At 46.4% G+C, this 13252-nt stretch overlaps 1 protein-coding gene across 12 annotated transcripts in view; it reads left to right on the top strand.

Moving 5' to 3' along the window:
* TBC1D14 (TBC1 domain family member 14) overlaps positions 1-13252 on the top strand; it is a 107201-nt gene that overhangs the window by 73612 nt on the left and 20337 nt on the right. For 10 of the 12 annotated variants that reach the window (XR_012019348.1, XM_072802817.1, XM_072802808.1 and 7 more), the window contains 6 exons: positions 612-730; positions 2905-2987; positions 4351-4468; positions 6485-6591; positions 10887-10967; positions 11910-12004. Coding sequence is in view for 11 of the 12 variants with exons in the window: in XM_072802817.1 (XP_072658918.1) it covers positions 612-730; positions 2905-2987; positions 4351-4468; positions 6485-6591; positions 10887-10967; positions 11910-12004 (603 nt within the window). In the remaining variant the exon portion in view is untranslated. The remainder of the gene's footprint in view (positions 1-611; positions 731-2904; positions 2988-4350; positions 4469-6484; positions 6592-10886; positions 10968-11909; positions 12005-13252) is intronic. The other 2 variants (XM_072802815.1, XM_072802835.1) reach the window with 1 other exon arrangement.

The following is a 13252-nucleotide window of genomic DNA, read 5'->3' on the forward strand; positions in this document are numbered from 1 at the left end:
GTTGTACACCTGAAACCAAGGTAACATTGTGTCAAGTATACTTCAACAAAAAAGAGATATATGCATATATAAAGAAACAGTTTTAATTATCTCCTGTAAAAATTTTTAACCTTTTCCTCCTTCTGAAACCATTTGAAGGGCTAACAAAAATACGTTAAGATACCATGAGATGAAAGGAAATGGGCTTGAAATTTTAGTTGGGAGTGGGCATATGAGATGAAGCCAGTGGGTTGGATGAATGCTAGAGTTGGCTATTGCTCTGGCTCTGAGCTTCCCAGTGTCCCCTGCAATAATGGGTAGAAGTTGACATTGTCCAGAAGCCAGAAAGTATACCTCTTACCCAGGAGAAGCACAGGAAGCACAGGGTGCTGGGATGCTGGTCCTCAGTGACCTCCCCACCCCCAGCAGTGGGGAAGGCCGTAGTCCTCACGCAGAGCTATACTACCCCTTTAGTTGGCAGTGCTTCCTTCTGAAAAGGAAATATATTCCATGCACAATTCTCAAAAATGACTTAAAAGACTTAATTACGAAACAGCTTTTTTGTACTCAGAAGGACTTTGTAATATCAGAATTGGTCAGGCCCAGAGTTATCCCTTGTTTCTTTGTCCCAGGAATATGAAGACAAGGCTGGACGACCTAGCAAGCCACCCTCTCCAAAGCAGAATGTGAGGAAGAATCTTGATTTTGAGCCGCTATCTACCACCGCACTCATCCTGGAAGACAGACCAGCGTGAGTCTTAAAGAGAGTCTTTCGAATTTTTGCTCTAGTAGATAAGTACAATTTGCTAATTGCCTTTATGTTAGAAAAGAGCTAGAGTCACCAGAGGGAGGAAGAGTAAGCCCTAGTACATACTTAAAATGCTTAGTTCCTCTTTGTTCCTGATATTAACATGTGTTCTATAATAATAAAGAACTGATTTGCAAAACTGTCCTGTAACGCAGAAGTTTTGACCAAGGTTTTCCATTCAGGTGGTTTTTCATTTTAGTTTAGCATTTAAAAATACTTAGGTAGCCACCATAAACTATGGGCTGGCTTGTAACTGCAAGAAACCTGGGGAAGTGTCCTGCAAAGCAGGTGTTGCCGGAGCATCTCAGCATCATAGGACAATTCCTGGACTGGTCTGTCAGTTGTTTGGGGATCAGTGGCACATAGGCTGAGTGATCGTACCAGGCCCACTTCTCTCTGTGCCTCTAGTTCCCATCCGTGGACAAGGTGGATTCTGATGACTGGCTTATAGATCATGTTTGGAGGCATCAGTGAGGTAAAGGGACAACTCCACTGTACCAGCCACAGCTGGTCTCTTTTTAAAATAGAACATTGTGTTTGGGTAGAAAGATCGCACAGCTCTTTGAAAAGACAGAGAAAGAGAGATTGTAAAACAGTGGTCCCTTAGGTCCTTGCCCACCCTGAAATGTAAAACTGACGAAATCTAAAGAAGAAATGGGTTTTCCTTTGTTTTTTAAAGATTTTATTTATTTATTGAATGAGGGAGAGAGAGAGAGAATCCCAAGCAGACCTGTGCCAATCATGGAGCATGATGTGAGGCTTAATCTTAGGATCCCAAGATCACAACCCTGAACCAAAATCAAGAGTTGCCTGTGAAGCGCTGGGAAGTGGTCCTGATGGGCTCTTTCTGAGCCACCCAGAAATGGTTCTTCTGATATTAACTCTTTTCCTTAGAAATTGTGGACATGTGATAGATGAGGAGAGAGTCCCTACAGGGCAGGATTAGAAAGATGAGTAGGGACTCAGAAAGAGCCCATCAGGACCACTTCCTAGCGCTGTCAGAAACATGGCCTGTGGAAGAAGGTGCCACAGCCTCTGGCAGAAAGGCAGGGAGTCAGGGCGGGTAGTCGGGCAGTCAGGCAGTCGTTCAGAATATGCAAGAATGCAGGCTGCTCTGTGTGAGGAGCACAGTAGTGGGACCTTGCTGCCACCCAGTTGACAAGAGTCAGCAGATTCACCAGCACATTTCTGAGAGAGCCTATACATTTTAATTTTTTAAATTTATTTATTTATTCATGAGAGACAGAGAGAGGCACAGACATAGGCAAAGGGAGAAGCCGGATCCTCAAGGGGAGCCTGATGTGGGACTCGATCCCAGGACCCCAGGACTACTCCCTGAGCCAAAGGCAGATGCTCAACCAGTGAGCCACCCGGGCGTCCCTACATTTTAGTTTTTTACACAGGATTCGAAGTTTTTACACCCATTTAGATTCTCAGAACTGTGATGCACATTGGAATGTAAAAGAAATAGATGAGGGCAGCCCAAGTGGCTCAGCGGTTTAGCGCCGCCTTCAGCCTGGGGTGTGATCCTGGAGACCCGGGATCGAGTCCCACGTTGGGCTCCCTGCATGGAGCCTGCTTCTCTCTCTGCCTCTCTCTCTCTCTCTCTGCCTCTCTCTCTCTCTCTCTGTGTGTCTCTCATGAATAAATAAAATCTTAAAAAAAAAAAAAAAAAAAGAAATAGATGACCCAATAGCTCCTATGAAGCTCGCACCCTTGAGAAACTGGTCCGGGAGCGCATTTGGCTGTATGTGCCACACTTGCCGTTATGGTCCCTCCTTCACAGGAACTGTGACAAGTGTCAGTGTGTTGCAGTCAGCTCATAGTTGCTCTGGAGACTGGGGCAAAAAATATCAGAAGAATAAGCATTTAGGGGAACTATGGGCAGTTGTTCCTTTCTTTCTACTAATCTTTTTTTTTTTTTTATAATAATGAGCTTGTTTTACTTCCGTAAGTAAATATTTTTAGCTTATGAAATTGCTGTGTCTCGGTTATCTTAACAGATACAGTTTTTTGGATCTTGAATTTTTCTTTTAGTGAATAATTCTTCAAGTTTTGTTTTTCAAACACCTTTATTTGATATTTATAATGGTGAAAATCCTTTATTTTCTATTAAGAAATCTCCCAGCGAAGCCTGCTGAAGAAGCCCAGAAACACAGGCAGCAGTATGAAGAGATGGTGGTTCAGGCCAAAAAACGAGGTAATGGAATTTGCACATGTTGATTATGTAAGACTACACAGGGTTTCATATCTTTCTGGAGATATTCTTTTTACCTTCTGGAGCCTTAGATCCTGAACTTTGGTGAATGCCTTAATATTTTGAAATTTACAATTTTCCATCAAAAGTGTGTGTTTCTCCTGTCCATTTCTGGTAGCTTTCTTCAAGGCAGTAACACTTTGATTTTACAGAAGAAAAGAGACCCTGTTAAAAAAAAGAAAAAAGAAAAAAGAGACCCCCGTAGGACAGAAGTGCTGGGCCGGAGAAAGCTTTGGCTTGTGGTGATGAGCAAACTTCCTCCCTCTCTGGGCTCCACTTTCCTGATTTACAAGAAGATGTGATTAGATTTGATAAAAATCCCATGCAGGACTTGAAAACCCTAAGATGGCAGCATGCTTATAATGCATACGTAACAAACACAAGGTGGCCTATCCGCACAGCAAACATTAATTCAGCCATAAACAGGAAAGATATTTGGATACCTGGCACAGTGTGGACAAACCTTGAGGGCATTTGCTTAGTGAAATAAACTCACTAAAGGACACATACTGTACGATTTTATGTACAGGAAGCTTCAGAACAGTTGATTCTGGATGGAAAGTAGAGTGGTGGCTGCCAGGGATTGCGGGAGGGAAGGACAGAAGGGGGAGTTAGTGTGGAGCTTCAGTCTGAAAAGGTGAGAAAGTTTTGGAGGTGGATGGTGCTCACAGCTGCATAACCATGTGAACGTACTTAATGCCTCCAATTATACACCTAAAATGGTGAAAATGCTACATTTTGTGTTGGGTGTTTTACCACAGTAAAAAAACAAAACAAAACAAAAAACAAAAAACAAAACAAAAACCCCAAAACCAAACCACATATGTTTAGGTTAAGATGCATGGTATTTCTCAGAGTTGCTCCCTACACACTATGAGTTGTGCTTAGGCTGCTAGAGGCGAGGCTAGAGGTTCTGTTGGAAAGGGGATCAGCAAAAAAAAAAAAAAAAAAGAAAGGGGATCAGCAGGGGGCCTGGGGGGTGTCTCGTTCTCTGGCAGTGTTCTGGTTTTTGATTGGAGGGAGACTTTCATGGGTTTCTGTCTTGTGAGAGTTGAACTGTGTTCTTACTAGTGTCTTCTCCTGTGTGTGCGTTCTGCTTTGAAAGCTTACCAAGGGGTGGGTAAGGCCTGAACATTCTCAACTTGATGAGGCCTGAAACGGGTCTTGGGAGGGAAGCTTCATGGCCCTGCTTTGGGGCTGTTTTGTTGGTGGTTTCACCTGCTTGACTGAGCAAAGTCCCCTGGCAGGAGAGTGGTGGGTGCCAGTTAACAGGTGCTGTCTCCTTTGCTCGCCCCGTGGTTTGCAGAACTGAAGGAGGCCCAGCGGAGAAGAAGGCAACTGGAGGAGCGGTGCCGCCTGGAGGAGAGTATTGGCAACGCTGTCCTCACCTGGAACAACGAGATTTTGCCTAACTGGGAAACAATGTAAGCTGTGCTGGCGAGCACTGCTAGGTGCCTCCTCTAGACCCTGTCGCCAGCGGCAGAGTAACTGTAGCTTCTATCACAGCCTTTGGTGATTTTACCTCCTACTTTTATGTGGCGTGGTGTCTCCCTCCCTACCTTGGCTCAGCCTTGCTGTTCCTTGCCTAGGACCGTGACAGCCCCCATCTGACCCCTAGATTATCTTCTGCTCAGTAGCCCAAGGGATCTTGTGAAGCCCAGGTCTGTGTCCCTCCCAGTGTAGAATGTCCATGACTTCCTACTACTCTGTATGCAGTGTGAATTCCTTTGCTTAGCTGATGGGATCTTTTGTGAGATAACCTGCCCATTCCTCTCTCAGCTCACCTTCCAGCTCTCCTTCCTTGATGAGCCCTCTTCTTAGGGAGTCACAGGACCTTTGCATGTTCCATCCCCTCTCCTTAGAGTGCTCTTGTCCTGTAATGCCTCATCTAGCTAACTTTTCATTCTTTAAAGCTCAGACTTCCTTGGGGAAGACTTTCCTGTCCAGGTGACTGTAGAAGACCCCTGAGTACACTGCATCCATCTGCTCAAGCATCTGTTGTCCTCTGAGGATGAGGACCAGGTCTTTGATGACAGCCCCCAGTGGCCAGTATCCAGCATAGTCTGGCAGCTGCTGTCATCTTAACACCCAAGGGATAGCTATAGATCTTTTCTTCCTGCACATTCAGAATGGGCTTGTGGATGGGAGTCCCAGGGCCATGTGTAGAAGCCAGTGGCTCCTTTTGGGCCTCAGCCTGTTAGCAGGCACTGCTGGGGAACTTGGATGCGAGTTTCCCTTCAGCTTTTGTCCCTTCCACTTGAACCGTATGTCAGGATATTGGGGACTTGCTTCTGGCACTTGCCTGGGTGTTACTCTCATTATGGGGGTCAGACAGCTCTCTTGAGGATCTCTACCAGGAAAACAAGCTATTCCCAAAACCTGCTTTTCTAGGCAGTGTCTTTAGTAGGCTGGACACAGTCAGGAAATACTTTTTCTCAAATGAGACTCAGTAACAAAGTTGAGGTGCTCAGAACCTGTGGGCCATCTCCCTATGTGGCTGCAGAACTACCCACCCACCCCCCGCCCCCAGTCCATCCTATCCTGACCGACGGTCGAAGTGATGTAGATATATGCACTTACACAGCAGCTGTTGTTTAGTGCACCTGCTGGGTGCCAGGCGCTGTGCTTGGTGTCTTTGTGCTCTGTTCCACTTGATCTTCAAAACAGCCCTTCAGGGGGGGCTTTTGGCATCTTGAGGTCAGAGAGGATGTTAATGGGTCAGAGGAGAAGTAATTTGCTCTGGTAAGGGTGGACTCAGGATGCAGACCTGGTTTCTGTAGCACTAGCCTGTGCTCTTTCTCTTGTGCTGTGTTGAGAAGCACCAGGGGGAGCCATGGCACCTTTACCTCTGTCTGTGTGTTGGCTGTGTATGTCCATGGTAGCAGCAGACCTCAACAACTTTGTGCAGTTCAGAATGTTTTAAGTTAGCAGAGTCTCCTCTGCCATCGGAGTTTGGCAGCTCACTACCTGCATGACTGGCCTGTGTGCATGGTGATGCAGCCGCTACTGGGCTCTGCGGGCTCACCTCCACCGTGGCTCTGCAACAGTGCCCCCCTGGCACTCCCACACCATGCCCAGCTGTTTGCCGTTCCTGTAGCAGGCCAGGCTGTTTCTTCTGCTCAGAAAGCCCTTCCCATCCTTTACCTGCTTAAACTGCTGATGGTCATTCAGAACTCAGCTCCAGAACAGTGTCCCGGCCTGTTTGGGCTGTGGCACCCTCCCTGCTCATGCAGGGTCCTTGGCATACCTGTCACAGCCATTGCCCCATGGAAGCTAGTCGTTAATCTCTCAGCCTCCGAAACACTGAACTGCAGTTCGCTGAGGGTGGGGGCTATACATGTGACTGTATGTCTCTTACTCTTTTGGTCTGGGTTAGGCATACAGGCGATGTATCTTGATTGAGAACAAACTCATAAATTCCTGTTGGCGTTTTTGTCCAGGTGGTGCTCTAGAAAAGTTCGAGATTTATGGTGGCAGGGAATCCCTCCCAGTGTGAGAGGCAAAGTCTGGAGCTTAGCCATTGGCAACGAATTAAACATCACCCATGGTGAGTAACTTGCATGACCCTAGGCTTGGAAAATCATACCCTCTCCCCCTGCTACCTTCCACCCCTATCCCTGTGGCTTCTCCTGCCCCCTTTGCCCCGTTAGGAAGAAGGGCAGCCATTGCCATGAAGCCATGTCTCTTAAGAGGCCTAGCAACTGTGTCCTCCAGGAAGGAGAGACAGTGGGGAGGCTGGGGTCGCTCATAGATGCTTCAGTTACATTGTGGTTCAGAAGAAACACCTGCCTTCTTCCTGCTACCTGTCCTCTTCCCTGAATAGGCAGGGTGGCACATATAGATTCCAAAGCATCAGTGGGCTGGGTCATGTCAGGATCTCTTCTCTGAGTACTGTGGAAAGCAAGCCTTGACGGGGACATGACAGTGGAAGGGAGGTGGGTGTTTCTTTCTCTGGAAGTGTCCTATTTGGGGTACTGTTGGCTTTTTTTGCAGCATTTAACTCCAGGTGGCTTATATATAAGCACCTTAGAGGGATGGCTGCATGTCAGGCCTGAGGTCCCTGAGTTCCGGTAGCTTATGTCCAGAGGGGAGGATGAGATGTGCACTCAGCTTTCCTTGGGCCATTTGTCCTGCTGGATGCCCCATGCAGTGTTTATGCTCCAGCAGCTGCACACATGGGCTCGCTTCCCACTCCGTGCCTGGCTTCCTGCAAGGCTGCGCCCCCGGAGATGGGTGCCAGGAGCTCAGACATGTACCGTCAGGTGCTTCATAAATGGTGGCTGCTGCTTCTCCCTTTGCTCCCTGGCGGCAGGCTCAACTGCCAAGATACAAGCCTCTTCCTCGTTTTTGTTAGTGCTCAGCAAGTGCTTGTCACCCCATGGAAGGCACTCGAGTGGAAAACAGGTGGATTTATATCTTCTCTGTGTAGCTAAGGTCGTATCATTTATTACTGTGATTTTTTTCTATTTTACAAGACTTTGATCGTACCCCATGATGGTGGCTTGTCCAGGCAGCGTTCTCAGTCTTGAGTAATGTCGGCCACTTGTGTGGATGGTTACTGGTTGCTGCTTCTCATGACCTCCTCCAAGCTCCATTTCCAGCTAATTTTGACTTCTTTGTGTGAGAAGATGATATGTAATGTTTAACTTGTAGGAATCATCTGTAGATTTTGGGAGTCATCTGTAGATTGCTGAGTACTTATTTCAGTCCTTGTTCTTGAAAATTCTCTAAACTCTGTCACCAGCTGAACATAGTGCAGAATGCTGTGTATTTCTCATGATTTTATGTCAATTAGAATCTTCTGTGAACCATATCAGAGTAGATTGGGCTAAACAGCTAATCAATCAATTATAGATCTGGAAAGTTTGTCTAAATGCCGTTACTAGTTCATTTTATTTAAGTTGCATCTTTCTTGTATGATTAGCTGTCCGGTGTCTATTGTCCCTCCCCAGAGCTGGTGCTTAGGAAGCTGAGGTCCCACCTATCCTGCTCTGTCATTTGTGCCTGGCACAGCTCTCTGCACGTGGCAGGCTCTCAGGAAATATTTGTGGAATGAACACATGCTACCTTCTTGGGTTCTCTTTAATCTCAGTTTTACTGAGTATTTAAGGCAGTCTAAGAATACAGATAATCGTGAATTCCATTTGTTGAGGCAGGGTGTCACATTTGTGTTTTTAACACATCTTCTCTAACATTGACAGCCATCTTGAAAAGCTTAGGGACTGTGCCCCACACTGTAGTGTGTGGAATCAGGATTTTTTTCTACCCCTGGCTAAGTCAGAAGCTAGTGTTCCAATTTGGGAAGCCCTGGAGATTTGCTCTTAAAGCTGTGGCTGTGTGGGGCACCTGCATGCCTCAGTTGGTAAAGTGTCTGCGTTTGGCTCAGGTCGTGATCTCAGGGTCCTGGGATGGAGCCCCACATGGCTGAGTGGGGAGTCTGCTCCTCCCTCTGCCGCTCCCCTTGCTTATGCTCTCTCATGTATTCTCTCTCTCTCTTTCTCTGAAATAAATAAATAAAATCTTTAAAAAAAAAAGGTTGTGAAATGGAAACTTCTAGGAAGTCAGTATACTACTACTACTACTAAACCTTCACTCTTCGGCAAGTCCTTGTGCGTTAAAGTCAGGTCTGGGCGGAAGGTATGTTTGCTCTCCCCCTCATCCCTGTAAACACAGCAATAAAGCCACAGAAATACTTTTAAAATGCTGACGCTTTGACCCATTCTGCCCTGCGGCAGCCAACATCTGTGCTTGAACTGTGACATACCTCTTTGGGAAGTGGTTCTTGGCCACTGCAGTTACTTCCTTCCATCTTCTGTTAACGTGATGAAAGCCAAGCCAACCTCCAGGAGTGTGAGAGCAGGTGAAGGTTCCCCAGACCCTCTCGTTTAGTGATGATAATATGAGTTCTATTTCTTTTTTTTCTTTTTTCTTTTTTTTTTTAAATAATAATTTTTTTTTTTATTGGTGTTCAATTTGCCAACATACAGAATAACACCCAGTGCTCATCCTGTCAAGTGCCCACCTCAGTGCCCGTCACCCAGTCACCCCCACCCCCTGCCCTCCTCCCCTTCCACCACCCCTAGTTCGTTTCCCAGAGTTAGAAGTCTTCCATGTTTTGTCTCCCTTTCTGATATTTCCCACTTATTTTTTCTCCTTTCCCCTTTATTCCCTTTCACTATTATTTATATTCCCCAAATGAATGAGACCATATAATGTTTGTCCTTCTCCGATTGACTTATTTCACTCAGCATAATACCCTCCAGTTCCATCCACGTTGAAGCAAATGGTGGGTATTTGCCGTTTCTAATGGCTGAGTAATATTCCATTGTATACATAAACCGCATCTTCTTTATCCATTCATCTTTCGATGGACCCTGAGGCTCCTTCCACAGTTTGGCTATTGTGGACATTGCTGCTAGAAACATCGGGGTGCAGGTGTCCCGGCGTTTCACTGCATCTGTATCTTTGGGGTAAATCCCCAGCAGTGCAATTGCTGGGTCGTAGGGCAGGTCTATTTTTAACTCTTTGAGGAACCTCCACACAGTTTTCCAGAGTGGCTGCACCAGTTCCCATTCCCACCAACAGTGCAAGAGGGTTCCCTTTTCTCCGCATCCTCTCCAACATGTGTGGTTTCCTGCCTTGTTAATTTTCCCCATTCTCACTGGTGTGAGATGGTATCATTGTGGTTTTGATTTGTATTTCCCTGATGGCAAGTGATGCAGAGCATTTTCTCATGTGCTTGTTGGCCATGTCTGTGTCTTCCTATGAGTTATATTTCATAGTCGTACCCTCTTTTGCCCTGGCGACTAGCGTGTTGTGAGTCAGATCTTTAACAAGGCCGGAAAAAGGTCATCAATCAAGATTTTACTTGTTGGATCACAATACTGTTACTACAACTGGGCTTTTATTTTAATAAGACAGGATGCGTGGTCAGGAAGGCAGAGGTGCTCTGCTTTTTTTTCCAAAAGTAATGACAGAAATTCTCTGGGTGGCTATAATTAAACTCTCGGCAATCCATTGGTGTTCATTAGCAATATGGACATGGACGAGGGGCCCGGGACTGAGAGGTCTCTGAGAGTACAGTCCTCTCTGCTTCCTTCGAGAATGGGGTGTGGATATACCTACGGAGGGCTGTCTGTAAGAGCAAGATCTGTGAGCTGGAGACACCATTTCACTGGTCCTAAGCTGCTCAAGGAGAAGACTTACTGAAGGAGGAGGTTGTAAGTTTGGAGGAGATCTGGAGCCTTATGGGGACTCATCCTGGTGATTTGCTGCCAGCAAGACCCTAATGTTTTGAAGCCTCTGCCCATTGTGCTTGACCCCTACCCACTTCAGGTAGCAAGATTAGGAAGGCTGGGCCACGGGGTAGCAGTTTCATCTTGTCTTTATCTGAAACAAGATGAGTTCCTGCTGGTCTCGGCTTTCCTCCATCAGTCAGATATTCATTCATTATATGATCTGTATAAGTCCCAGCACCATCTTCTCTGGACACAGATGTGAGTCCTTTTATGGTCTCACCCCTGAGGAGCTCACAGTCTAGTAGAGGCGATAAACTCCAAAACAAGTCAGAACAGAAGCGTTGTATGGGCAGGTTGTGAAATTTAAGTAAATATACAGCATTGGGATAATATCTTGTGAATTATTTCTTAGTCTGTGGTGATGTCTTTAGGCAGCAGTTATACCTTTAGGCCGCGTTGGGGGGAATTGTTTATGTGGCCTAATAAGTGTTCAGCTAAGGTTGAACTGTAAGTATTTGAATGAGGTGGTAGTGTGCTCTCTGGTTCTTTTGAGGAAACATACTCCCATGTGCACATGATACTTACCCTGAAGCTTTTCTTCCAGAACTCTTTGACATCTGTCTTGCCCGAGCCAAGGAGAGGTGGCGGTCCTTTAGCGCTGGAGGCTCTGAAGCAGAGAATGAAGGTATACATGATACTAACCCCATCTACTAAACCCCATCAGCTACTGTGGTCAGTCATGTGTGTTGTTATTTATTACATAACAAAGTTTCCTTAGCTGAAATAGTGGTTGGTGGAATTTTATTAAAAAGTTCCATGGGAAAAGGGATTTTTTAGAGTGAACAAGTTGAAGAAAAAGCTTACGAGAAAGATCAGTTTGTTTTTTTTGTTTTTTTTTTTTTTGTTTTTGAGAAAGATCAGTTTGAGACGTGTTTGTGTGCAGCCATCTAGGAGAGCCAGTGGTAACCAGTGTGGTTTTACTATTCACACGATTTTAGCAGCCTGGCCCCTAGGACTGGTCAAGTGTTGGCTCACACAGGAGCATGTGAACGACTCCAGAGAGACAGGAACACTGCACAGTTGCTAGATGCTGCTTTTAGAACTCCCCGTGATGCTCAGGAGTGATCACTTCTGGTTAAGTAGCATCTTTTTTACTGATCTTTTTTTTAATACTGCCTATGTAATACTGGAATTCAAAAAAATACAGCACCAGTTATTTGTAAATATTTATCAGAAATAGCATGCAGGAGTGTTCCCCTGCAGTACCTGCCATACCTCTCAGTCCACACGGGTGATGCTTTAGAGCAGATGGAGACGTGTTTTGTGTATATTTCCCTATTTGTCCTTAACTTCCGCTGACTGTTGTTGGTACCAGGTTTGATTTCAGACTCTGGGAAATCCCTAATGATGATCTAGCATCCGCTGGTGCTCTGAGATTTTGCTCTTCAGTAAGGAACCCCACAAACTGCTGGAAGCCCATGGTGGACCATGTTGACTCCTGCTATGGGCAGGCCTCTGTCCTTGTGCCGAACCGTTTCCTGTGTTCGTTCCTGTAACACTTCTGAGCCTTGTAATCATTGCATGTGCTTGCCCCTGAGAGGTGTCAATGTTCTTCATGTTTTGATAGATGCTGGGTTTTCAGCAGCAGACAGAGAAGCCAGCTTGGAGCTTATTAAACTGGACATTTCTAGAACGTTTCCTAATCTCTGCATTTTCCAGCAAGTAGGTGGTGCTGATTTGTTGCTTTAAGTATGTTTTGTCTAAACATCATAGATGCCGAACCGCACTTACTTGTAATCAAGTTTGAAAAGTACTAGGGGTTTGGGGGATGGGGGTGGAGTTGGGGGAGAGCAGTCTCATGTCATCATATTTAGACTTTTACAGAGGAGGGTAACTAGTCCTTCCCAACAAACGTTTAGTATGGCCATGATTCTGCTTTTTAAAGGCAGTCTGGGCTCCTTGTACAGTGTACATACCTGAGCTGGGGTAGGTCTGGTCCAAGAAGGGCCCTGTGTGCTACTCCATCTGACAGAGCTTCCCTGGACACTACTTCGTTTTCAGGGCTGCCCACAGTAGCACTCCCTCAGAAGATGATCCCATGCCCTGGGGCCTGGGGTGCGGGCAGGAGTGCGAGGCAGTCCTTGGAAGTTATGGTTGTAGTAAGGGTGGGCTTTTGAGCAGATGACCCCAGGAAGTGGCACCTCTGGGTGCAGAAACCAGCCGTGGGAGACAAGATAGAGAACTCTCTTTTGGAGGGCAGTAAAGAGAAACGTGAGCTCTCTCATGGACCTCTGAGTCAGCACAGGTAGGGCTCAGGGCTGCCGGCAGTGGATTCTGGAGTCATTGGAACAGAGGCATTGTGAAGACCTCTTCTGACAGCAGACATTTCCCTGGGGGTCTCATTTGACCCCTCCTGTGTTCATTCATTCGGTTTTTTTTGCCAGTTCTGCTTCTGAAATATCCTTGACTCTGTCCTTGCTCCGTTCCTACTGCCCTTACTTGGCTCCTATTGCTGTCTTTTGTGGATAGCTGTGCCAGCCTCCGCACCCAGCCCCAGCCACCTGCATGTGCTCGCCTCAGCACCTGCTGAGCAACCTTGGAATCCCCGAACTGACTGTCAGGCCCATGTTTCTGATATCACGCCACACACACCCTGCATACCCAGTGAAGGATAGTGAATGAACCAGAACACAGTTCACTACCCACCTGGACTGAGCTAGGCATGCAGATGTAGATGTTAGACACACGTGGGCTCTACAGAAACATGGGTGTGCCTCAGCACAGAAGACCTAAGGTCGCTCTGCTGGGAGTCTGGCATGAGGATGGGGGGTGTTGGGAATGGGGTTGCTGAGGAAGGGGCCCTCGGGCTGTGCTTGGACTAGGTTTGAATGACAGTCTGGCCAGATGATGGGAAAGACATCCCAGGCAGAAGGTGGATTAGAACCAAAGCATCAAATAGTGGCTGCTGCA

Source organism: Canis lupus, chromosome 2 (assembly GCF_048164855.1).
Source record: "Canis lupus baileyi chromosome 2, mCanLup2.hap1, whole genome shotgun sequence".
Lineage (NCBI taxonomy): Eukaryota > Metazoa > Chordata > Mammalia > Carnivora > Canidae > Canis > Canis lupus.